This window comes from Capsella rubella, unplaced genomic scaffold, assembly GCF_000375325.1.
Source record: "Capsella rubella cultivar Monte Gargano unplaced genomic scaffold, Caprub1_0 scaffold_1, whole genome shotgun sequence".
NCBI lineage: Eukaryota > Viridiplantae > Streptophyta > Magnoliopsida > Brassicales > Brassicaceae > Capsella > Capsella rubella.
In genome coordinates, this window is record NW_006238923.1 from 1,349,643 (window position 1) to 1,373,640 (window position 23,998).

General features: G+C 36.4%; 9 protein-coding genes across 11 annotated transcripts; 4 read left to right on the top strand and 5 right to left on the bottom strand.

The window, feature by feature from the left end:
• Positions 1-3,126: 3,126 nt before the first annotated feature.
• Positions 3,127-5,078, top strand: LOC17897566 (probable indole-3-pyruvate monooxygenase YUCCA3). Its single transcript, XM_006303617.2, has 3 exons — positions 3,127-3,933; positions 4,031-4,402; positions 4,798-5,078. The coding sequence occupies exons 1-3, from the start codon at positions 3,223-3,225 to the stop codon at positions 5,023-5,025; spliced, it is 1,311 nt and encodes a 436-aa protein (XP_006303679.1). The 5' UTR covers positions 3,127-3,222; the 3' UTR covers positions 5,026-5,078.
• Positions 5,079-6,532: 1,454 nt separating this feature from the next.
• On the bottom strand, positions 6,533-10,563 carry LOC17899769 (7-hydroxymethyl chlorophyll a reductase, chloroplastic). Of its 2 annotated transcripts, none has more exons than XM_023788620.1 (19): positions 10,423-10,563; positions 9,891-9,984; positions 9,718-9,802; positions 9,511-9,622; positions 9,137-9,221; positions 8,993-9,034; positions 8,743-8,821; positions 8,613-8,664; positions 8,451-8,513; positions 8,181-8,278; positions 8,064-8,099; positions 7,924-7,985; positions 7,782-7,809; positions 7,606-7,685; positions 7,451-7,520; positions 7,253-7,310; positions 7,048-7,112; positions 6,862-6,956; positions 6,533-6,755 (listed from the first exon to the last, which is right to left on the bottom strand). In XM_023788620.1, exons 1-19 carry the CDS (start codon positions 10,499-10,501, stop codon positions 6,665-6,667), a joined length of 1,374 nt encoding a protein of 457 aa, XP_023644388.1. In that variant the 5' UTR covers positions 10,502-10,563; the 3' UTR covers positions 6,533-6,664. The 2 variants fall into 2 exon arrangements, with proteins under 2 accessions (XP_023644388.1, XP_006304690.1); XM_006304628.2 differs by having other exon boundaries at positions 9,891-9,996; positions 10,423-10,501.
• A 190-nt stretch (positions 10,564-10,753) lies between these two features.
• LOC17897110 (NADH dehydrogenase [ubiquinone] 1 alpha subcomplex subunit 13-A) lies at positions 10,754-12,130 on the bottom strand. The gene is made up of 3 exons (XM_006304232.2): positions 11,850-12,130; positions 11,221-11,292; positions 10,754-11,127 (listed from the first exon to the last, which is right to left on the bottom strand). The coding sequence occupies exons 1-3, from the start codon at positions 12,062-12,064 to the stop codon at positions 10,983-10,985; spliced, it is 432 nt and encodes a 143-aa protein (XP_006304294.1). The 5' UTR covers positions 12,065-12,130; the 3' UTR covers positions 10,754-10,982.
• Positions 12,131-12,187: 57 nt separating this feature from the next.
• On the top strand, positions 12,188-13,018 carry LOC17898317 (probable ribonuclease P/MRP protein subunit POP5). The gene has a single exon (XM_006303335.2). The coding sequence runs from the start codon at positions 12,361-12,363 to the stop codon at positions 12,814-12,816; it is 456 nt and encodes a 151-aa protein (XP_006303397.1). The 5' UTR covers positions 12,188-12,360; the 3' UTR covers positions 12,817-13,018.
• Positions 13,019-13,075: 57 nt separating this feature from the next.
• Positions 13,076-14,266, top strand: LOC17897403 (octanoyltransferase). 2 transcript variants are annotated; one of them, XM_006305474.2, is made up of 2 exons: positions 13,076-13,179; positions 13,527-14,266. In XM_006305474.2, the coding sequence occupies exon 2, from the start codon at positions 13,530-13,532 to the stop codon at positions 14,235-14,237; it is 708 nt and encodes a 235-aa protein (XP_006305536.2). In that variant the 5' UTR covers positions 13,076-13,179; positions 13,527-13,529; the 3' UTR covers positions 14,238-14,266. The 2 variants fall into 2 exon arrangements, with proteins under 2 accessions (XP_006305536.2, XP_023644389.1); XM_023788621.1 differs by lacking the exon at positions 13,076-13,179 and adding an exon at positions 13,209-13,313.
• Positions 14,267-14,281: 15 nt separating this feature from the next.
• LOC17896894 (S-protein homolog 5) lies at positions 14,282-14,789 on the bottom strand. The gene has a single exon (XM_006304364.2). The coding sequence runs from the start codon at positions 14,761-14,763 to the stop codon at positions 14,359-14,361; it is 405 nt and encodes a 134-aa protein (XP_006304426.1). The 5' UTR covers positions 14,764-14,789; the 3' UTR covers positions 14,282-14,358.
• Positions 14,790-15,668: 879 nt separating this feature from the next.
• Positions 15,669-19,984, bottom strand: LOC17898072. The gene is made up of 7 exons (XM_006306619.2): positions 19,874-19,984; positions 19,372-19,464; positions 18,978-19,112; positions 18,798-18,887; positions 18,559-18,708; positions 16,798-18,383; positions 15,669-16,642 (listed from the first exon to the last, which is right to left on the bottom strand). The coding sequence occupies exons 1-7, from the start codon at positions 19,919-19,921 to the stop codon at positions 15,766-15,768; spliced, it is 2,979 nt and encodes a 992-aa protein (XP_006306681.1). The 5' UTR covers positions 19,922-19,984; the 3' UTR covers positions 15,669-15,765.
• A 1,293-nt stretch (positions 19,985-21,277) lies between these two features.
• LOC111832637 (glycine-rich protein 5) lies at positions 21,278-22,220 on the bottom strand. The gene has a single exon (XM_023790148.1). The coding sequence runs from the start codon at positions 22,169-22,171 to the stop codon at positions 21,536-21,538; it is 636 nt and encodes a 211-aa protein (XP_023645916.1). The 5' UTR covers positions 22,172-22,220; the 3' UTR covers positions 21,278-21,535.
• Positions 22,221-22,849: 629 nt separating this feature from the next.
• Positions 22,850-23,615, top strand: LOC17896836. The gene is made up of 3 exons (XM_006304722.2): positions 22,850-23,091; positions 23,209-23,334; positions 23,429-23,615. Exons 1-3 carry the CDS (start codon positions 22,990-22,992, stop codon positions 23,576-23,578), a joined length of 378 nt encoding a protein of 125 aa, XP_006304784.1. The 5' UTR covers positions 22,850-22,989; the 3' UTR covers positions 23,579-23,615.
• The last annotated feature ends 383 nt before the right edge of the window (positions 23,616-23,998 follow it).

A 23,998-nucleotide genomic window follows, 5' to 3' on the forward strand; every position in this document is an offset into this window, starting at 1 on the left:
TTCTTTCTGTATGATGTTTTGATATAAATATAAGAAAAGCCAAAAAGAGGTAGTCATAACTACCCATTCAACAAAACTTGTGTATTGTGTTCTTGCAACTCTGATTGGGACCTTACCATAAATACATACACGTTTTATGAAGATTTATATGAAAACGGAAGCGTGGTGCGTAACATATTGGTATGCATATATAGTATCGTATATTATGTACCGTACATACATAGTAACATATATGGGGCAAATGGCACGTATCATGTATGCACGTAACCCAAAACAGTGCACCAAACATATATACCGCAAAAATGCTAAAATATGTGTAAATCGGTGCATTAATGTTAACTCTCGAGGTTTCTAGGAAATGAGACCACACCACTACCCAAGTCTTGGAATATGATAAATGTGATCAATTCCCCAAATCTTTTTAGATTTCACTTCTCACTTTGTGATCTCTCTCAATCAACGAGAATGGAACACGCCTTCCATTTCGATTCTCTCTATATCTCTGCATCAAATTAACCAAAACAATTGTGTATCATTCCAAGAAAATGTTCAGTACTCTTGTAAATGGAGTATGTTTCTTTTACGGTTTTTGAATTGCGATATTATTTTTTGGTAAACGAGGTCTGATATATTGTTAATTGTACATGAATGGTCGGTGAAACTAAAGGGTAAGAACTTACGAATATCCTCGAGAACTTCTATATTCGATTTACTAGTTAATTTCTTAATTATCCGATTATGTTTGGAAAATTAAAGTTAAATACACACAAAATTCTCTGCCAACGCAAGCGCATGTTGGTTCTCCTCTAGATTGCTGCATTTTTATTCTACACTTTTTTACGTTCATATGTAAGTGCATATTCTTTTCTTTTTAAAAATAAAGAATTCTTGTCACTTTAAAGTTTTAAAAACAAAAAAAGGAACTGTTGATAAAGTTTAGAACAGTTATAACGTTTTTTCTTCAATATGTATAAGTGGTGTAAAACATTTTAGCTTCTCAGTAGAATCCGGATTTGATCAAATGGGAGTTTTGAAAAATCACATCGTGCTATTCGTTCCGTTAATTATTCATCCGTTTTTTATAAGTTCAATTTTGTTCGATCGAACGTTCATGTATGTTGCTTATTCTAATAAGTTTGTACATGTAATTTGGAAATATATGCAACATCCCAATGAATGTCTTAACAACCAAATATATTATACTATAAATATACATAGGTTCATTGGATCTTGATTACATTTTATCTTCGGTAATCACCACCTAGAAGAAAAATACAAATGTTTCTCTATTAAAAAGTTAAGATTCTATTCGCATGTATGTTGCTATGAAGGTCTTATTAAACGGGTGTAACTGCTTGTGTATTATTCAAATTAGATTATTCAAATTATATCTATATACATATATATATATATAAGGTACAATATATTTCCCCTTATAATATGTGTATCAAATTACAAATTCTTTGGCAGTTTGGATTAAACCGTTCAGTCATCTGATGATGTTTCGGTCATATAATTAATTAGGATGGAAAATTATTAATTATGTCAACAACTTTAAATTTATCAACAACCCCATACTAACCAAAATCTGTGTGAAGTTAAGAAAGGCATTTTCGTATTAAGGATTAAAAAGATGCAGTTTATCACTAATTACAAAATAATAATATTACTCTTTATTTTTCTCATGAACACAAGATATCTTGATGTGGCGATATCTGTGTTGACCCATACGTCAAGCAGAAAACTCAAAACATACAAATCATTAATACTTGGTTTTTATTTAATATATGTAGAGGGTGTATGTACATATGTTCAGGGTGGTATATATTACATTTTCAATTTGTTTATTTATGAAAATAGTTAATTTCTCGTCTGTGGATTGGGGAAGTCTGTGGGATGTGTAGCCACACCTGATGGAGGTTATCCACGTTGCCTCAAATTCGACAACTAGCCATATATAATATATACTCCGTATGATATATCTATGCATCAATTCCACTTCAAATTATTTAATCCCTTTATGAATAATAGTAGCTAGCTAGTATAATTAGCTTATATGATCGAATCGATTAAATCTAATTTTTATCTACCTGCAAAAACAATTACTATAATAAAACTATCTCTAGGAAAATAAAATAAGAAGTGATCTATGTTTTTCATCTTAATTCTTTTTCCATTACATTTTTTTTGTGCATAAACTCTACGTTGTAATGCGTCAAAACGTGAATAAACGTAATTCTGTAAACATTTCTCAATTCAAATTTGTATAACCGTTAAATAATTTTGATGCATGCACTGGACGTGGGTCAAAACAAAACCAAAGAGGAGCAAAATAAAACCAAAGAGGAGCAACAATAGAAAATCCCAAGTCCCGATGGACCTTTCATGTTTATGTATGTACATGATCGTGTAGCAAAATGCGTTGTCATGTCTCTTCAGCGTAATCGATCATATAAGCAACATATGTATATATATGTAACACTTTTTATTTACCCTTAATGATGATTCCCACGTTCACAGCAACCTGACATCAAAATTAAATTATCGTGCTTTTTTTCTCTTCACAAGTGTATATCGTAAGTTATGTCTCTTCTCTCAAATCTCAATACGCTTTGGATTCATATCTTAACTAATAACCTATTTAGTATATCGTTGTAGCCAAAAACTATTATTTTCGATCTCGTTGAAGAGTTAATTAGAGAGGCCATTTTAGTACATCCGGAACATTTTAAATATTTTGGTAGATCTTTTACTAGTTAAAAGAGTTAATCTTCACAGTATACGTAACTGAAAATTTTCATGCAAAATACTGAACCACTTTTCTTGTGACTAAATTATTGTATTTGTTGGACGAGGATTAGTTTAATACCAATAAGTAGAACATATGAGAAATTAAAAATAAACAAATAATGGTGGGCTGCAAGCTTTATCATCTGAGATATATAAATAACATTCAGAAGCTAAACTATAATAATAATATTAACAATATTTTCTAATTTTACAAATACCAATTTGCTCTAAGTCATTCTTCCCTATTTATACATCTCCTTCTTCAATCCAACAAAACACACACATACACTTACATATCCATCCTCTTGTCCTAAAAAGCTTCCAATATCTGATATTTTTTTTTCCTTTTTCACACATTCTCAAAAGTTCTTCTCTTTTTCTTCTCAGAAGCAGAACCAGACAAGCAAATTACTCTAAAGTACTCTGTGAAAGATGTATGGAAATAATAACAAGAAGTCTATCAACATCTCGAGTATGTTCCAAAACTTCATCCCCGAAGGCGACATTTTCTCGCGGCGTTGCATCTGGGTCAACGGTCCGGTCATCGTAGGAGCTGGTCCATCAGGTCTGGCCGTAGCCGCGGGCTTGAAACGTGAAGGAGTACCGTTCATAATCCTCGAGCGAGCTAACTGCATTGCTTCTTTATGGCAAAACAGAACCTACGATCGTCTCAAACTCCACCTCCCCAAACAGTTCTGCCAGTTACCAAACTATCCTTTCCCGGATGAGTTCCCGGAGTACCCAACCAAGTTTCAGTTTATTCAGTACCTTGAGGCCTACGCAGCCAACTTCGATATCAGCCCTAAGTTTAACGAAACGGTCCAGTCCGCTAAATACGACGAGACGTTCGGGCTATGGCGGGTTAAAACCATTTCGAAGATGGGGCAGCTCGGTTCTTGCGAGTTTGAGTATATCTGCAGGTGGATTGTGGTGGCTACGGGAGAGAATGCTGAGAAAGTTGTGCCAGATTTCGAAGGTCTAGAGGATTTTGGGGGCGATGTTCTCCATGCTGGTGACTATAAATCCGGTGGAAGGTACCAAGGGAAAAAGGTTTTGGTCGTGGGATGTGGAAACTCCGGTATGGAAGTCTCTCTCGATCTCTACAACCACGGAGCAAACCCATCGATGGTCGTTCGTAGTTCCGTAAGTACCAGAAAGTTCTACTCTTTTCATTCGAAAGCAGAGCATCCTCTGTTTTACTAGTATCTAATACTCTGCTTTTTTCTTCTTGATCTATCAGGTTCATGTGTTACCAAGAGAGATATTTGGGAAATCAACGTTTGAGTTGGGAGTAACGATGATGAAGTATATGCCGGTTTGGCTCGCGGACAAGACCTTGCTCCTTCTGGCGAGGATAGTTTTGGGGAACACCGACAATTACGGTCTAAAAAGGCCAAAAATGGGGCCGTTAGAGCTAAAGAACAAGGAAGGGAAAACTCCGGTACTCGACATCGGAGCATTGCCTAAAATAAGATCGGGAAAGATCAAAATCGTCCCCGGAATCATAAAGTTCGGAAGAGGAAAAGTCGAGTTAGTCGATGGCCGTGTTCTTGAGATTGATTCCGTTATTCTAGCTACCGGGTACAGAAGCAACGTCCCTTCATGGCTTAAGGTAATTAAAACACAAAACTACATCTTTCCTTATTTTCGTCTAAAAAAAGATATAGCTTAAATTTTAGACATTTAATGATGTCGGAAGAAAAAACCACAAATACCCACCCGACCCGGTCCGAGTTAAGTGAAAACCCGACTCAAATTGTGTTTCGAATGTGACCAACAATAAATACAAATTTGAAAGGAAAAATAATATATATTTACATTTATATTTTCATCGAAATGGATACAAAAATCGTGGTACGAGTTTTTATTTTTAATATCTAAATTTTGGTTATTAGAGATATAGAAATAATGGTCCGGTAATGACAGTTAGGACTATGATGTTTTGACTGATTAATAAAAATGTTGGGGTGTACTAATTTTGGTGCTGGATTCAATATATTTTTACAGGACAATGACTTCTTCTCGGATGATGGGATACCAAAGAACCCGTTTCCAAACGGATGGAAAGGAGAGGCAGGATTGTATGCGGTAGGGTTCACGAGAAAAGGGCTGTTCGGTGCGTCGCTGGATGCGATGAGTGTGGCTCATGACATTGCTAACAGATGGAAAGAAGAATCTAAGCAACAGAAGAAAACTGCTGCTGCTCGTCATCGTCGATGTATCTCACATTTCTAAATCATCTTTCAAATAAAATACAATACTATTAGGAAATATTTATTATAATGGATTTCAAACCCAACCAAAAAAAAAAAAAAAAGATAATTAAGCCCTCTCCTTGGAAGAACCAAAAAAAAACCCAAGAAAAAAAAAGAATTGTGAAAAGAAAAAAATTTGGGGGATTTTTTTTTCTTTGTTTATTAGGAAGATGTGGCTTATTTATATATATGTTTATTTTATTTTGAGAATGCCTTTTTATATTTTTGTTGTTTGTTTTGTTTTTCCTTATTCATTTTAGATTTTGAACTCTGTAAGAAGTTTTGCTTAATCTAATATGACAAATATTTTACGGTTTTTGTAAATCCTGGTGATGCATGCATGTTCTAAGGGTTATCTCTTATCATTTTTTTTGTTGTTGATTAGGAAAATGGAGAAGAAACAACTAATTTCATGCTGTTTCATTATTATTGGAAGAATAACTCTCACAAGTTAGAGCTGTTATTTTAGTGATTTAGGAATTATTAGCCATTTTCGTAATGATTTAATTTTGGCAAATGATTGAGATTACACATGATTATCGTAGACCATCCATATAACAGATTTTCTCATGAGTACTCAAATCCCACTATCCCAGGAAAGCAAAATAAAATGTTGTATAGTACAAAAAAAAACATGCATTTAATGATAAAATAAAAACATGCATTTATCCAAGATATGCAAAATCCATTAGGGATTATGAATTTGTAGACAAATGGATTTTTATTGTCCAAAGATTTATTACATTCACTGAAAAACATGAGTATCTAATTAAGATTATAATTAATAATTAGAATATGTTTGATAGTTTATCTTGTCCATAACATGTATTAATGAAATCATATGTTAACATATGATATATATTTTGAAAACGGATACAATTCCGAAAATATGCATTGACCAACATTTTTGATCAGTCAAATTGCAGTTAAAAAATTATTGAAGGTAAGCTTTATTTCACTGAATAGAGAAACAAAAACGTTTATATACTCTGTATATGGACAAGTCTCTGTTGAATATAATACAAACTATGGTGCCAAAGACCGGACATTTATGAGTTTCACTTGAGGTTCTGAGAGAGTCTGCAGCAAAGTCATTGAACCAGCAGAACAGAGAATTGACAAACTAAAGGACAAAAAAAGAAGAGCAAATTTCTGCAGTTTACTATTCTTGAATTATGGTGATGACTGATGAGTGAGTGAAGTAAAACAATGGTTCCTTCTTCTCTGTGCAAACAAAAACATTAAAAGCTAATTCCCCCCAACTGTGTAAATGTCTGGTTCCCATCCTCTTAAAACAGTTATTCATGTTCTCATGCAAAACCCTGCAACCTTTTACTCAGACATCACCTTAACCTAAAGATATGGAGGACGGAAACCACATGGGGTTTCCTTTTGATTCAGCCGCTGATTTAGACTGTTTCTTATTCTCTCTTCTATGTCAGAAAACACCAAACCGACCCATCTTTTCTTGCCGGTGTCTTACCAAAGTCACGAGGGAAATACTTTTGGATATTACTAACATACTACAAGTTGAGAAACAGTAGGACCAATGTACATTTACACACTGTTGGATGGATGGAATATACACTTGCAAACTTACATGAGATGACCTATATCGTTCATTTCTTGGAGATCATTTGATCTATTTGGCCGTTTTTGTTGTACATTTCCACTATCTTTTTGGCATATGATGGCATGTGGCTGTCGGCTCTGCAGATGATAATGCATCTTTGGTTATTAGAGGGCGATTCGATAATACAGAAAACACACAGTTAGTATGAACGTTTATCTATAAGAGTGTGCTTCAGATTTTTACCTCTGTTTTCCCCATTTGCGGTTTACATGTAAATAATTTCTGATGGTATGGTAATCCAATGAGTACCGCGCAAATTCTAGTCCCTTAGGACCAACCTGAAGCAAGCATATGCTTTTGCACGTTAAGAGAGTCTTGCCTTTATATACAATGAACTTGCTTCCCTGTTTGTGTTCAAAAGAAGCTTACCAAACTTAGGATGAACGCAATAATGTTTCCAACAAATAGCGGTGCTGGCTGAGCAGGACCTCGACCTAAGAATTATAGAAAATTAGAAAAATTAGAAGACTACAGCACAATGTTAGTTGCAAACATTTCATAAGAAATCACTTTTTGGGATGTAGCATAGCTTGAACTAGAAGATGTCAAGAAACAAATAAGTTTGAAAACATACCAAACTTAGCATCATCGTCTGCCTTGACGGTTTCTGTCACAAAAGGTCGTCGATCACCCTGAAACAGTAGCAAAAAGATGTGTTTGTTTTAGTTTTATGTTAAACTGATTCCTTTTTTTTTTTTTTTTTTTGTAAACCATGTTAAACTGACTCCTAAGTCTTAAATATAATAAGAAACAAAAAGGTTAGAAATTTTACGCTGCTGATTGTTGGAGTGATCTCCAAAAGGTTTTCTACCAAGCTGAGCATTTCTTTCCCACGTTCATTTCTGTGGTTTTAAGGCATGAACAAAACTAATTTTATCCAACCTGGCAAACCTATATGGTCCATTGTAAATAAGTAGAAATATTGACCTCACTGTAATATACTGTGGATGGTCAGTCATGTTCACACCTGAATACTTCGGAACACCCATGTAACCGATAACCAAATCCTAGATTAAGAAGAACATACACTTTAAGGAAATGTTTGGAATTGGCAGACTCAAAAATAAGTGGAAAGACATCTTAATTGCAAGAGAGACACTCACCGCTAATGCATTTGTGTAATCAAAGCAGCTGCAGACATTTAAAAAAAAAAAAAAAAAGGTTTGTAGACAATTTTTACAAGTTTCCAATAGCTCGTCTATTTCAATTTTCAAGGTATAGCACCAATGAAAAGACTTGTATTACCTATAACATGATGGAGCTATGACATCTACTAAATCGTTTGCTGGTAGAGAGAAATAGGGAACCTGTTATAGCCAAAATAAAATTAAAACGGCTTTAAGCTGCAACATTGCAGAACAACACATTATTTTAAGCGACTATACCTCTTCAATGTGTCCGTCCAAGTGTTTGAGTTGGACCTATAAGAGAAGTTGAACAGGATTAGCATTGCCAAAGAAAAGCTCAGATAAGATAAGTAATGGTTTCATATTAATGCTGACCTTATAATCTTGCATAAATTCATAATGAAGAACAGTTTCTGGCTCCTTACTAGCTGCTTTCAGAAACTTGTCTAGTCCATCTCGTGTTCCATTGTCCACTATTGATTAAAGATGTTATTATTACTTGTTAAAAACATGTGATTAGCAATCCTAGACCTATGCATACGAGACCCCAAAGCAACATATACAACACGGAATGTTAGCACCACACAAGAACTTGTTGTGACGTTTCTGGAGAACTAGCAAATCTAGATAGGATGAGGAGATTACCACAATTGGTGCCTAGGACATACAACTTCTCCAGATTCAGATGCTGCTCTACTGATCTCAATGCTGCAGTATAAGAAATCACTCTGCATTACAATACTACGAGAGTCACAGTATGGGAGAAACTTGAAATATACGTTTAGAAAAAGTATGTTGAATCCATACCTTGCACTTGGCAACCCACACCACAAAAAAGAAGACGTTTCACTCCGGAAGTCTGTTACAATGCAACTTTCAGTTTCATTTAAAATGGACTTGGCGAACACATACAAGATAAGAGGGTTCTGCAGATAACCTCAATTAATTCAAGAGTATTCAGATTAGGAGACAGAGTTGGCTTGACACCTCTTGCAGCCAAAACTTCTTCAGGTGTCCTTGGAGTGAAAAGAAATGAAACATCATGAGGTCTATAAAGTCAAAGTAACAGCTGAATATGGATTAACAGCTGGATATGAACTGGATATGAACTGGATATGAATCCACAATCAAAACAAAGACTTGAGGAAAATTGGCCTCAATTAAACCACAGAAGGAAAGTTGTTTACCTGGCTAATACTGGTCTTGGAGATAATCTGTCTTCAGGATCACTGTAGTTTTCAATAAATCAGTTACATGATTAGATGGAAAATCTGAAACATGGTTGATAAGTGTCAGCCTAGTCCATTTTAAAAATTCAACAGCAGTGCTACCTCTGCACACAGACAACAGCCTCAACCATATTAGATTTCAACATCTCAATGGCTATGGTTGTGACAATCCCAGTCCACTGTGCTCCTGAAACCGAAGATAGAAGGAAAAGTAAACAACAAAGCTAATCCCAATTCAAGCTTAGGTGGACATTAATCCCTATATATAACCACATAAATGCAAATGTTATATAGCTTTCAATATCAAGATGGCTTTTATGATCCAAACAAAATGTCTTTTAGCTTCATGTACATGATATTGTATACAAAGAAACAAAAGAGTAACCAGTAAGACAAAGCAATTTTTTATCTTAAAGATTGAGCCAAGAAAAGACATTGCGAGAGAATGTAACAGTGGTAAGGAAGCGTCTTTATACCTTCAACAGGCTTCAACTTACGAGCATAGAGCTGCTCTTGATGCACCCCAAAATATGTATCTTGTAAGGAATCTGCATTCCTTCCTCTACCATGCACAACCGGTTCCAAGCTCTGTACAAAAACTTAAAATTTTAACAAACTAAGAATCTTTAGCGATCAATTAAAATTGTAGCAAATCTTATCCATATCAAGGCCATAGACATCACCTCAATCCTTGACATTCCATCTCCAAGGAATGCACACGCATCCTTCACATGGGCAATGTAGTAGGTGTCGCACAGCCCACACCGACTGCAAACCCATTAAAACACCAAGCATTTTGATAAGAGCAAAACAAAATTAGGGAGGTAAACACACAACAACAACAAAAAAGACAAACCTGCAATGGTCTTTAGCTGGATAGGTTCCTCCAGGTGGGATAGGTTTGGACTTTTCCCTCCAGTCTTGTCTTAGTTTAACTTTATTTTTTGGCTCTGAATTCACATCTGCGTTAAAAACCTTTTGAGAAGGCTTCATGCAGGCTCCGGGGTGAAAATAAAAATACACAAGGCAAAGATCGATGCTATATAAAACAAAATCTGTTCTTAAATTCTCTATATTTTCAAGCATAAAATTGCTAGGTTGCCACAGTACATTAAAACGTACTAATCTAACACAAAATTCTATCTTCAAAGTTCCAGCTCGATAGTGACAGCCATGGAAGACCAGTTCAAGCATTCGACAAACATAATCAATATGTTCCAAAACAAATTCCGAATCTAAACATAAAATTCCATCCCTTTGAAGAATTCCAGGGATCGTTTGCACTCGAAATATTGTAAAGACGGGTCTTTTAAAAAAATTGAAGAATCAGCGGATGTGTGTAGACAGAGTGCAACAAAGAGAAGATATGACAAAACGAAATTGAGCACCTTTTGAACGCGAAGATGAAGAGTTAACGACAGAGAAGCATGGAGGAAGGAGAGAGAGCTTGGAGGTGACACTAATCATGGTTTGCTCAGTGAGAGAGAAGAGAGAGGAGGAGGAGAGAGAGAAAGAAGATATTTTTGCTTTTGAACTTCGATGACGATATCTTTTGGGTTTGATATAGGCAAATTAGTTACAGACACTTGTTAGTAAAGAGCCAAACATGGAAACCATAATAAACCGGGTTTTGGTTTAATCGAATTTTTTATTTATTTCAGCTGACGTAAGTAAACCAAGTTCTGTATTATCGTCTTTATAAACCAAATTCCAAATTCGTAAACCGAAAACTAAACCACCACTCTGGGAAGCTTGCTGATGTAACTGTTTCTTTTACACTCATCTTACGGTTGAAAAACTTACAGAAAAAAACACACAGAGATTGATGTTCCAGCAAAACCAATACAAGAAGAATACTGTATGTTGAATCATTCTCTTATTACCCGATGACAAAAAGATAAAACAAGTACAATGTCAATCCTCAGTGAAGCATTCATCATCATATGCATCACCAGACATCAGGACGGAGTTCCCCAGTAGCCGGTGGCATCCAACGACCAGAATTGTACACATTCTCACCAACTTTCCATCCCGGTACATCCTTCATTACATCAGCTTCGTATTCCAAATACTTTTTCCACTCAGACACAAACCTAATATATACAAAGAATGCAAACCGCAGATTGAAACAAGATTTACTACCTGAAGGTTGCTCTAGGAACAAAGAATTAATTTGAGAATATTACCTTTCATCTTCTTCTGCTTGAAGAATGGGAAGTATTGTTCTACGAGCAGCATACTTCTCTTCCTTCAACGCCCTAAACATCACATCAATGTTAATTAGAACTTTGAATCTGAATACACACTTATACTTGATACTTTCTAACATCACAATGTAATCCAAAGTTTCTGATGAGAAGTTAAGGATGTCCATGACAAGAATTATAAGGTTTTTCTAGTTTAGAAGCAAACCATTGCAAAAGCATAAGAAGATTCTAGTTGAAAAGCTAGCTGACAGAAGTATATAATACTAACGGCTACCAAATCTAACTACTGAGAAAACCGTATCCCCAAATACTACTATAATAACTAACAACTAGAAGCTTCCTTTCTTCATAGCAGGTTCACCTTTTAACAAATGTGGCTTAAGGGGTTTTTACAGATTGTTAGACACTTTATAGAAAGACACAAGCTGAAATATTCCTAACAAGAAGCTAAATTATATACACCAATATCTCTGATCACGCTGATTCCTCTCAAGTTTCAACAATGATAACCAAAAAGCAGACCTTTTTGTTTACTACATTATTCTGGTCATCACTTCACAACACAAATTTCAGCAAAGGCGATCTCGCTATAGCATTCTCAATCTTACCTGCGGATTTTGTTTCCTTGACCGACCTGATACATTCCCCAAGCAAAAGCACCAGAAACAGCAAGGAACATGGCCATAGCACTAGGACCCGTATTGGATATCCGGCGAGCATATCGTACCGGTGCGAACCCACCCGGTGGCGGACCATCCTGAAGCAGCGGCATATCCTTCACACTCGCCATTCCTGGCTTATTCCTTATCATCGCCTCCGTCATCTTCAACGCCCAGTATCTCGATCAAATTGATTCGATTTGAATTTTGCTGAAAAATCGAGTGTCTGTTCTAGGGATTCCGATGAAGAAAATGCGACAACACAAGGGAGATAACATGAACTGGGCTTTTCACTAGGCCCATATAAGGGTAAATTTAAATACCCAAGTCCATTAATTAGTTAAGTCACGTGGAGTCACGTGGATAGTCTTCTTCTTCTTATTCTTACATATAAAACCCCTAAAGTCTTCAGAATTATTTTAGCCGCCGCTTAGTTCAGTATCAAATTGAGGAAGCAAGCATGGTGGGATTTAAGAACAGATACATGTTAATGGAGGTTTTTCTGGATCCAGACAAGGATCTTCTCGGAGAAGGAACTCCAATTATTCTTACACAGTTCAATCTATCCAAAGCGATCAAAGACAGCATCCTCGTCAATTTCGGGGAGTGTGGTTTAGGTTCGTCTCTGGGATCCTTCCAGGTGAAATACGTGAATCCAATCACGAAGCTATGCATTGTAAGATCATCAAGAGAGGAACACAGACAAGTGTGGTCGGCAATCACGTTGGTCAAAAGCATCGGAAACTGTCCGGTGGTCCTAAACTTGCTAGATATCAGCGGTTGCATTAGAGCGTGTAAAGAGACGGCCTTGAAGTGCGACAAGGAGAAGTTTGAGCAGTCTAGTAAAAGCTTGTCTGAAGAGGAGATTCGGCAGATGAACAGTTGTCTCGAGAAGATCAAACTTTTGGAAAACTGAAACTGTTTCTTCGAATTAGATAGACCCACTAAGTTTTGAAAGTGTACAATCTTTTCCCTTTTATGTGTATTTTTTTTTTCTGAATTCTGGAATACAAAAGGGATATGGAAACATCATCATATCATCATCCATGGGAATATTTGTAGTTCGGATTATTGGGTTATCTCTTCTTAAAACTAAAAAAGAGAAATTATTTGTGAGATATGTTAAAGATAAGGCGTAGTTTTGTGAAATTTGAAAAGTTAAGGGTACAAAGTGCAAAGTCGTTGATTTTTGAAGTTTTATTAAATCTGGAAATTATCTGGTGGAGAAGCTGTCTCTCAAAAAACTCTTCGGTGGAGGAGAAGAATTGGAACGATATCGGTAATCTTCTCTTTCAAAGTCTCTCACTTTAGCGATTACTTACCCTTGTACGATGTATTCGATCACTTTTATTGGTTTTTATCGGGTTTTTGTCTATGCATGTTCACTGTTCGATGAAATGCCTCACAGACCTGGTACTACCGAAAACTATGCATGTCTCTGTCTTTTGTGTTTGTATCCTAGCTCCTCAGATTTGTTTCTTTACGTTATCTTTTGTTCTTTTTTGGAATTTGTTTTTGCTGTTTTAGTCATGCGTTTAGTAATACCAAGTTTGTGTTGGCTCTAGTAATCTTCCTAAGTATCTAGAGATGAAGTGATTAGTTATGGATTCGATGATAATTGTGCAGGAAATGAGATCCCCTAGAACGTTGGAGGTTTGGAGGCTAGGCACTGTCAACTATTTGAAATCCCTTAAAATTCAAGACAAGTTAGTTTCCGAGAGAAAAGCTCATCAAATCCCAGATACCCTCCTCTCCCTTCAGCATCCACCAACTTACACACTCGGAAAACGTAGAACCGATCACAATCTACTGATCCCTCAATCTGAACTCACTAAGATTGGAGCTGAACTTCATTATACCCAAAGAGGAGGAGATATCACATTCCATGGCCCTCATCAAGCCATCTTATATCCTATCATTTCTTTGCGCGGCATCGGTTATGGTGCTAGAAACTATGTGGAGACATTGGAGCGGTCAATGATCGAATTTGCTTCAATGTATGGCGTGAAAGCTCGTCCAGGGAACAAATGTGAGACTGGAGTTTGGGTTGGGGATAGAAAGATCGGTGCTATTGGGGTTCGGATATCTTCTGGAATCACTAGTCATGGGTTGGCCTTCAACATAGATCCTGATATGAAGTACTTTGAGCACATTGTGCCTTGTGGGATTGCTGATAAGGAAGTCACATCTTTGAAAAGAGAGACGGATGATCTGCTTCCTTCGGAAGAAGTGGTTCATGAGCAGTTGATTACTTGTTTTGCCAAAGCGTTTTCTTATGATGATGTTGTGTGGAAGGAAGATCCCGCTGTCATTTTGGACACCAAAGATAACGAATAATATGTTTTATATTGATTGATTTTACTGAATTAATGCTGTAAAAAAAAACAAACAAAAAAACTGATTTTATTGAATTTGATCATCTATATCATATTTTCATCAGATATATGATATAAAACAACTACTTCCAAGGAAAACATGTAGGGGCTTTTTTATCGAGCCTGCATGGACCATTAGCTCTGATATCCCAGTTACATTTATCTTTACATACATCTTGATCTCTCACAGCATCAAATATATCAAACCATTTGAATTGTTTGTCCCATTGAAAACTGCAAAAGTACAATGTTGATTTCCAAATATTTGGTTGAAACTTGAATTGGTAATTTTGGTGGAAAGGCGCCACGTGAGTTCCTAGGTCGTCTTGCTTGGATTTGCAATGTACGGTAAGAGGTGGACCGCCAAGCGAGTTTGTCATCGTGACGAACGTATCGCGCCAGAAGGGTGGGATCTTCCCATGACCCGAACCAAACAAAAGACACACGAACAAGAAAGCTATATTGACTTTTTGCTGATCAACTCCCATTTTTGTTAATACATTTTTAAGTCAGACTGCCTTGGAGTTTATTTTATAACATCTATCTCCCAGTGGCTCTACATTTTTTTCCTTACATAATAATGACATTTTGACTAATTTACCCAATCAGATAAAATTGCCAAAAGAGTTTTCTTAGTTGGGTTATTACTAATAAATACGGTTTGACCAGCAAATCAGTAAAATTGACCATTGGCACTTAGGCCATGAATGTAGTGAGATTTTAAACTGGATTTTAGCTTTTATTTTTTAAATAATTAGTTTTTGGTTTTTGTTCAAAAAAAAAATTAAAAAAATAAAATAAAATAAAAAATTGAAAATTGAAAAAAAAAATACACTTACGTTGAAAAAAACCAATAAAAAGGGTTTTTGGTTTTTCTGTGAAGATGAGTAAAATCTCATAAAAAGTAGATTCCCTATTTTTTTTAAGAGAACTAATTTTATAAAATCTTAAATGGCAACAAATTAGATTTTAAGAAAAACAAAAACCATAATCTACCTAAAAACTAGTGTGTGGTTTGACCCAAAGTTAGAGAGATTCGGATCTTAATGGATTTTGGTCGTCCAGAGACATGAACAAAACAAGTATGTACATTGCATTTGTTTTTTTCAAAATTTTATGTGGTAATTAATCCGTACGTGTCTTTGTCAAGGTCCTCTTGTGAAAGTGGGTGTTATTAAGACAAGTGCTTGTTCTTTCTTAGAGATCATATTTAACAGTGTGGGATAACAAGAAACGCTAATTAAGATTCGGATCTTAATGGATTGTGTGAAATTTGTCGTCTAAAGGCATGAACAAACAAGTACTTTTCATTGGTTTTCTTCAAAAAAAATTGTGGTGAATTGCTTATTATCCGCATCTTTTAGCTCTTTTGATAAGAGGTAATTCGCTACTATTTCACCTTCTCGTCTTGTTAAGTAATTTTGAAAAGAAGAAAGCCAGAGATATAAGAGAAAAAAGTTATCGTTTTCTAACAGTTCTGAGAACACACCTTAGTCCGAAGCCGCAGTGAGGCTTAACAAATGAGAGACCAGATCTTCAAGACACGAAAACTGATTCAATAAACTCTTTTGGAATTCTTCACTCCTATTTTCATCTGACCTCAACTCGCTTAAACCCTCGTTAATCCTCTTCACTCCATTCTGCAATAACTCCATTCCCCTGCATATTCCTTCTGGTAGTTTCCTTTTCTTGTTCCGTCGTTTCTCTACTTCCATTGGCCTCTGCCTTCTTCCTTCTACAAGCTTCTGCACTGTTGCCTTTACCTTGGTGCCTTCTTTCGAAAGTAACTCGAGTTCCTCTTCTGAAGGTGTGATTGAGAGAAGCGCTTCTTCTTTCTCCAAAAATATTTTTAGTTCCGACATGAACCGCTCTGTTTTTGCTTCTTTTCCAAAAGGTATATCAAAGGCAAGAGCCGCATCTTCAGGTACGAATCTCCATAGCTGATTACAGCTTGTACGTGCACAGAAGTGTCCAAACGCAGTGACTGCGTTGTGAACCAAAACCCAGTGGCGTTTTCTCAGAAGCAAGTGGTATAGTTCCCAAACCGCGCGGCTCTTTGGACAGGTTTCGATTTCAGACATCTCGTATCTGCTAAGTCCTGACAAGAAGAGAGCAAGATTTGGCTTGGATTTATGCAGATGACGATTATCAGTTTCTGAATTGAAAAGCTTTTGAAGCTCTGTTAAGACATTATCCATCTCTTGGCAAGTGAATAGCTGCTCGTTTCTTGAGATGATTGATAGCGTTTCACTGAGAATGTCACTGTAATGATCCTTCGTCGTTTCATCTCTGGAGCTTCTGTACTTTTGAATGAGTGCGACGATAAAGTTGAGAGTTTTGGCATCAATCTCTGACATGCTCATCTTTCTACACAGAAGAAAAACAACAAAAATAAATAAGGGTAATTTGTAAAATATTTACCCTGAAAGCTCACACAATTTAATTACTAAATATCTGGTTTTGCTATCTCGTGTGACTAGATCCCCAGAGATGTGTCCAGAATGAATATCACAGTAACTTACAGTATCCGAAGGCAAGCAGAGAGTGCGAAAACTGGAGCTCCTAGCACAGTGTATCTGGAGTAACGTGATGGTTTCTCATTGAAGTTCTTGATGAAGTGGAAGAAATCTGCAGATATCTGTCTCTTTGCGTCGTTTTTGATTTTGTCTGGCAGAAAATTCAGCGGAAATCCGTCTAGTAACAAGGCTAGATATACATCTGGTGTAGAGTCAGATCTGCTCTCAGTAGAAACGTTTGTGTAGACCCGAGCTATTAATGATTTGGGGATGTGGGTAAGAAGAAAGCAGATGGACTTTGTAGTTTTTCTGAGAACGGAATCTGGACAAAGCGGCGTCTCTGATGCTGACATTGACATCATGAAACCACAAAGTTTATCGATCATAGCAGCCACCAGATCATCAGTGGCATGACGAACCCAGAAGCACCAAAGTTCCATAACTATCTGCCAACACAAGAAATGAGGATGCAAGAGGTTCTGCAGTAGGAATGTTTCAAGCTCCTCCCAGGCAGGAGTTGAAGACAGTATAATCATAAGGGTTTTAAGAGACAGAAGCAGAGCTGAAAACATTGATTCCCAGATTATTGTCTTCCCAGAACCATCTGACATTGGAAGCTGAGAGGAAAGGACTGAAGTGTAAACCTCTTTTTCTGTTAATACGTCGAGAAGCCAATACAACTTTTTGGTGATTGCAAGTTTTGCAACTTCCTCAAGCTCCGAAGAATACCTCATGACAGACTGGAACAGTAAAACCCGGGCCAGGAGCAAACCGCAGGTACTTGTCGTGGATTCGACAGATAAAGGCAAGACATCTACCAATGATGCTTTTGTCTGAGAATCATGGCTCTGTTTGTTAAAATCCTGTTCATCTATGAACAAAAAATCAAGAAGCGTGATCCTGACTTCTTGTGTTATTTCAGCTGTGTTCAACAATGCACTTAGAAGATCTACAGTCGTTTTCTCTAGAAGATCTGTCATTACTTCACTAGCCGATTTGCCATGGGACTGTTGGCTCAGTGAAAATTTGAAAGCAGAGGTCATCAAGGTGCAGAGTGCTATTTCCTTGAACACCATAGACGCTTGGCTTGGAAACAGCGCCACAACTTTAACAGCATTGATAAGATAAAACTTCACAGGAAGAAAGACCCTTCTGGCTTCTGTTGCAGATATGTTATCCTTCGCCGAGCAAAACCAAGCCTGAGCAGCAAATCCCAGAGACTCCTTGATCAGTGATATTAGCTTTAATATGATTTCTCCTACATCTACCCTAGATACCACTGCCTGCTTATCTATCTGAAGCAATGTAATCACACCTTTCCATGATGTATTGAGAATGGTCACAAGATTACCACCATCTTTTGCAGCAAGCATACCCAATTCACTCAGAGATTTAACTCCCAGCATAATTATGCTTACCAAATTACACACATTGTTATCTCCCTCCATCCTTGCCTTCCCAACAATTTCATTAGTCTTGATTTCATTTACGGCCTGATACACTGTTGAGGAGTACATTTTGCACAGACGAACAATAGAGTCAATTACTACTTGTACAGCCTTAAGAATCTCCGAGGAAAAGGATTCAACTTTCTGTTACAGAAGAAAGGTGAAAGCTATAAACCGATGACAAGAATGCAATAATACTAATCTCAGTTTACGGTAGTAATATGTAACTTCAATTTTAAAAAAAAAATGTTAAAGAACCAGTTTTATGATACAGTACGAGTAGCAACTAGTGAAAGATTGAGATGATTTTCAAAGATACCTTGGCATTCAATACCACCTCCTTTATTAAATTCAGCTGCTCCGAAACAAACTTATGAACTGTAACAGCTGAGGCCTGATCACTCAAGAAACATGTTTTTCCAATAGCAGTAAAACTTGAGGCAGAAAAGCGAAGATAATCCAAAAGAAGCTGCATCACAATGACTGCAAAATTCAGTTTCCCAGAAACCACTTAGCTGTGACAGACTTTACCGTACAGTACCATCAAGCATCACTAACCTGAAAGAAAATGTTGGAATGCTCTTCCTCTTGAGACTCCTCCATCGACATTACAGACATATTTAAATGTTTTGCACACCATTGGCTTACCTAGAGGAAGAAGAGTGAGAAAAGAAAAAACAACAAGACTACTAAAGCTGAGGTAGAGCAATAAGCAGAAAAAAATGAAAAACATTGTACCTTAATACCAAAAGCAAGAAAGTAGAGTGAGCAATCAGGCCGATCCAAAGCAAGGTATTTAGAAGTAACAGGCAGAATTGCCTTGTTCAACAAACATTGGCTAACGTCAAGACAAGTGAAGTCTTCCCAGAGTGTCTATACAGCTGTGAAGGAATACTTGAAACATGCCACATAACAGACCACTTAAAGCATGTGTCTAATCATCAGAACCCTAATGAAACATGAAGCAGATATAACTTCACCTCTGAAGTGCTCACTTAATTATATCGAAACCACCAATCACACTCACAGAGATTTTGGATATACACATCTCAATTTCAAACATAGTTTAATAGATATTGCAAAACTTAGAAAAAGGAAGAGAAACATTTAAAAAAAAGGTATGTGAGGATACTGTTAGGTTCTGCACAAAAGAGGGAAAATCAGAATTCTCTTCTAAATCTAACTGACTAAGGCGTGCGAGTAGTTGAACCCGATTCTCGATAAGCTGATGAAGAAAAAAAGCGAAGCTCGTCAGCAACAAAAAACCAATAGAATTTCCGAATCAATCTATAAAAAAATATAGCAAGACTCCTCAGCTTGAATCCATTCTGAATAATTAACAAATCCTAATGTTCCTACTCCTTCTTCATACACCTCAGATGAAAAATATACATTAAGCTGCAGCAACTTCAATCCATACCAATCAAATTGAAGAGAACTCGGTACAAAGAACCTTAATCGGACGACAAAATTATGAGAAACATCATGGAAACCCAAAGCAATCACAAGTAAATTTCTTGATTCTACAGAGAGGATCCGTTAAAATCACTACCGGAAACAGTATTAACTGGAGAATATATACAGAAACCTAGAAAATCAAATCATCGAAGCTGTGAAAAGAAAGAGAAGCTTACATCGGAAGATTTGATCTCTTCGAGAATCTTCATCGCATTGTTCTCCATCTCTCTCTAATGGGAATTTTTTGGGTTTGGCAGTGTGAGAACTAAGAATCGCCGGCTCTGAGCTTCCCGCTCTTTACTTTTTTCGGCTATATTGGAAATTTTTTATCCGCCATACTAAACTTGCAATCGCTTTCCGAATTATTTATTTATAAAAACAAAACAAAAAAAGGTGGAATATAAAAGATATTTTAAGGCCCGATGGACCTAATTGGGCTTTATTAAGAAGCTCAATTCCCAGTAGGCGGCTTTTCTATTCGGTCCACTATTCAAATTGAAACCCAAATTAAATCAAACATAAATCTTTCTCTTGTCTGTTTTTTTTTTTTTAATTGAGTTTTGTGGATGTAATTATAAATTTCTTTTTAAATGATTAAAATTATCAACTCTGATTTTTAACCAGCTAATATATATATATATATATATATATATATATATATATATATATATACAAAAACAAAAAGAAAGAAAAATATATATATATATACGTGAGAGGAGGATAGGTATATGTAGATGTGGTAATAAATTGCATGAGATGTAAATTGAAGTTTGGGACAGACAGCGAAATAGACTTAAGAGAGGGGACGATGGCATGAAATGGGACAACAAGTGTTTGACATGCAGATCGTGTATCTTCTTTAATTTTTGTCCCAATCTCATCCCAACGCAATTATTACCTTCTCATTTATTAATGCTTAATTACATTGTGTGGATTCTTGCTGTCTTCTTAATTCCTTTTTGAATACTAAATACTGAGATGCATATACATAAGAGTACTGGAGTATATGTTAGTCGGGGAGCTCTGGAATGACATTCATATATGTTTATCAGTCATGACCTAATAAGCATGCAAGATTTGAACCGGACAACTCCAAACGCATCCTCTTTAATTACAGACGTACAAAATGTTCTACAACTAGACTACTTACATTTAATTTGGATACTATATATATAAATTAATTAGTATATATAAACTTTGATCTTTTACTTTCTTTAAACGGTTTCGTTGAGATTTGAGAAAAAATAGCTATATACATACTATATATGTTTTCATGCATAAATGGAAGCAAGCCCTCTCCTGTCACTTTATATAGCTTAACTTCAATTTACATCTCGTGCCATTTATTCCTTTAGAAAAGGAAAAAAAACTTAGCTCGTACTGATCATTAAGTTTTTTATAAGCCAATTATATACGAGTTATAGACCGTTTGGGTTAATGTAACATTGTTTCCACTTTAAGGTTTTATATTTTAATATAATAAGTTCACAAAATTCGTTGGACATTAAAGCCTTTAGCTATTTTTTCTAAGCTTCTTTTGAACATGCATGCAAAATTAGGAAATGCATGAGAGAACCTCATAATTAAACCCAAAAAAACGATTAAACATAAATAGAGAGTTACATATTACATAAGTAACATAACATAAGGAAGGTCCGAAATCGAAGCAAATTAAACGTTCCAAAACGAAAACTTAAACGAGAGAATAGATCACACGAGTCACGCTAATTCTGATCACCCAACTTAAAAACACCAACAATGACATCCGAGCTAAATAATTATTCTTAATCAAACCCTAATCAACAAAAGCCCTCTACTAATGCTTAATTTCTTCTTCATCAAGGATGTGGATCGAGTATACCACCGACCACGCCGTGTCCACCGCCGATACCACCACCAACACCGATACCACCTGCCTTGCCGATACCACCACCACCAACTCCACCTAGACCGCCTAAACCACCTCCGGCTCCACCTAAACCTCCAATACCACCTGCTTTACCAATACCCCCGCCAACACCACCTACACCGCCAACACCGCCTAACCCACCTCCGACTCCACCTAGGCCGCCAACGCCGCCTCCTACACCACCTAGGCCACCAACACCGCCTCCTACTCCTCCTAAACCGCCGCCTAGACCGTGAAATCCACCGATTCCAGCTGCACCACCTATGCCACCATATTTACCGATCCCACCAAGACCACCGATAAGTGGCATCCCTAGACCTCCCACGCCAGCAACACCACCAACTCCGGCGAATCCACCGACTCCAGCGACTCCTCCGATGCATTTTTTGTCGCCGAGGCTCTTTGGTGGTAACTGATCAGCTGCTTTTGCATGCATGGGCATCGTTGTTGTGTCGTCATGCGTCGTCGTCTTGCCCTCGTCAGACACTCCCGGCACGTGACGAGCACGTGCATGGACCAATGCCATAGCGAGCAGGACACAAACGACTGACAAAACTCTCGACATCTCTCTCTCTCTCTCTCTTCTCTCCTCTCCTTTTTTCTAGATTCTATTGAACGTCTTGTATGTTTTTGAGGTTTGTAATGAGTGTCTTAGGGTTTATATAGCAAAATGTAAGGTTGGTGACAGTTGAAAGTCATAAATTTGGCTATGAACCCAATTTATAACATATTTTCCTTAGTAAAGGCTGTCTGATGATACAACTATACCATGGACAATTGATTGGTCGAGTTTTAATATTGATTCATATTTCTTTTTAACTAAATTTTAATTGGCTAGTGACTTCATGTGTACTATAGCAAGCGAGTCATTTGAATTTTGAACTAAAACTTAATTCGGTTATAATTTCATTTTTTGTAGTTTAACTAAATAATACGAAAATTACATCATTCTAAGACATTTGACGTTTCAACTATATATATCATAGCAGTACGCCAGTACATATATACGTTAGACAGTAATTATTACAAGATTAAGAAAAAAACAAATTAAAGATCATATCGAGTCTATAGCCGAACAACGGGGGTTTGAGAAAAAATAGTTTTGTCAAAGACAAACCACAAAAAAAACCCTATAAATGCTCATAACCAGACAAACCTGACACTTTCATTAACAATAGAGGAAAACAATTGAAAATAATATAATTCGGACGATCATAATTGAGACCGCGAAGGAAGGGATAGTTATATATAAATAAAGCTTTTAATTAGAGATTGCGTCTTAGGATTTTAACCAAACGTTCCGATTTGTGGTCGACATTAACTATACTCAACGTTCTTCAATCTCATACTTGTCTTCTAACGCTTTACTTCCACAAAGGTAAAATGCATGCATCAAGACTGGGCGAACTTCTGATCTCGAATGGTAAAACGGCAAGGAGTCTTCCACTGCGTAGGGCATTCGTTTCAGCGTCAAGACCCTTACAGGTGAGAAACAAACAAAAAGATTACCAGTCTTCTTTGGTCTATTATATTTCTGTAATGAAAATTAATACATTTTGTAATGGGTTGAATAATAGAAATTTTGTAATTAATTATGGTAAGGGAAAAGAAGAGGCGGAGCAATGCCAGAAAGTGAAAGAAGCAGCAGAGGCAGTGAAAGAAGGAGCAAAGCAAGTGAAGGAAACCACCGAGTACATCCAAGAAGTCGCTTCCACTACCGCTGGCCGTGTAATTACCAAAACCCAAATCCATTAATATTGTTTCCAGATATTTAATTGTGATTTATTGATATTACAGTATATGATTAATTTTGGTTAATCAGGTGACTAAGATGACAAAAGATGTAACGGAGAAAGTTACTGAGACGACGGATACCATCACTGAGAAAGCAAAAGGTTCAGTTTCCGGCGTTTTAGGCACCGCTAAAACCGCTACTGATATCATCAAGAACAAGATACTTGGTGATAAGTAACTATATATAATCTATATATATATATATATATATTGATATTATCTATGTATGTCTCAATAAAGTTATGTTAAGAAAAGTTAAAGTTTTGATTTGGTAATTATATGGATTTGATTATAAATCTACATGAAAACTCTAACCAAATTATATATTTACCGTGGTTACAAAGTTTTTTAAAAGGACTGAAAAGCTTTGGAAAAAAAAAAAAGCTTTGAACTGTTACAAAACCCAACTGGAAAAGCTCTGGACTATGTTGAAACTTGGTCTCAGCTTTTGTAGCATAATAATGTAAAATACTTATGTGTAGCGTCTTTAGAGATATATGATTGAGCTTTGCGTTGAAGGAGGAAAAGAGACTGTTGTTAATTGATTTGTTGGTTGGGTAAAGCCATAAAGGTACTTACTGGAATAATGTTTTTTTAA

Bases quoted from the DNA above. Each gene is read 5' to 3' on its own strand.
- LOC17897566 (XM_006303617.2), top strand. From the start codon at position 3,223: ATGTATGGAAATAATAACAAGAAGTCTATCAACATCTCGAGTATGTTC. The intron at 3,934-4,030 runs GTAAGTACCAGA...TTGATCTATCAG, and splicing joins CGATGGTCGTTCGTAGTTCC to GTTCATGTGTTACCAAGAGA. The intron at 4,403-4,797 runs GTAATTAAAACA...ATATTTTTACAG, and splicing joins ACGTCCCTTCATGGCTTAAG to GACAATGACTTCTTCTCGGA.
- LOC17899769 (XM_006304628.2), bottom strand. From the start codon at position 10,501: ATGATTAGTGTCACCTCCAAGCTCTCTCTCCTTCCTCCATGCTTCTCT. The intron at 7,521-7,605 runs GTCAATATTTCT...TTAAAACCACAG, and splicing joins CCACAGTATATTACAGTGAG to AAATGAACGTGGGAAAGAAA. The intron at 6,957-7,047 runs GTAAGCTTCTTT...TGCTTGCTTCAG, and splicing joins TTGCGTTCATCCTAAGTTTG to GTTGGTCCTAAGGGACTAGA.
- LOC17897110 (XM_006304232.2), bottom strand. From the start codon at position 12,064: ATGACGGAGGCGATGATAAGGAATAAGCCAGGAATGGCGAGTGTGAAG. The intron at 11,293-11,849 runs GTAAGATTGAGA...TGTGATGTTTAG, and splicing joins CAAGGAAACAAAATCCGCAG to GGCGTTGAAGGAAGAGAAGT. The intron at 11,128-11,220 runs GTAATATTCTCA...TGTATATATTAG, and splicing joins CAAGCAGAAGAAGATGAAAG to GTTTGTGTCTGAGTGGAAAA.
- LOC17898317 (XM_006303335.2), top strand. From the start codon at position 12,361: ATGGTGGGATTTAAGAACAGATACATGTTAATGGAGGTTTTTCTGGAT.
- LOC17897403 (XM_023788621.1), top strand. From the start codon at position 13,275: ATGCATGTTCACTGTTCGATGAAATGCCTCACAGACCTG. The intron at 13,314-13,526 runs GTACTACCGAAA...ATAATTGTGCAG, and splicing joins TGAAATGCCTCACAGACCTG to GAAATGAGATCCCCTAGAAC.
- LOC17896894 (XM_006304364.2), bottom strand. From the start codon at position 14,763: ATGGGAGTTGATCAGCAAAAAGTCAATATAGCTTTCTTGTTCGTGTGT.
- LOC17898072 (XM_006306619.2), bottom strand. From the start codon at position 19,921: ATGGAGAACAATGCGATGAAGATTCTCGAAGAGATCAAATCTTCCGAT. The intron at 19,113-19,371 runs GTATCCTCACAT...ACAGCTGTATAG, and splicing joins CTTTTGTGCAGAACCTAACA to ACACTCTGGGAAGACTTCAC. The intron at 18,709-18,797 runs GTTAGTGATGCT...ATTGTGATGCAG, and splicing joins ATTCCAACATTTTCTTTCAG to CTTCTTTTGGATTATCTTCG.
- LOC111832637 (XM_023790148.1), bottom strand. From the start codon at position 22,171: ATGTCGAGAGTTTTGTCAGTCGTTTGTGTCCTGCTCGCTATGGCATTG.
- LOC17896836 (XM_006304722.2), top strand. From the start codon at position 22,990: ATGCATGCATCAAGACTGGGCGAACTTCTGATCTCGAATGGTAAAACG. The intron at 23,092-23,208 runs GTGAGAAACAAA...AATTATGGTAAG, and splicing joins CAGCGTCAAGACCCTTACAG to GGAAAAGAAGAGGCGGAGCA. The intron at 23,335-23,428 runs GTAATTACCAAA...TTGGTTAATCAG, and splicing joins CTTCCACTACCGCTGGCCGT to GTGACTAAGATGACAAAAGA.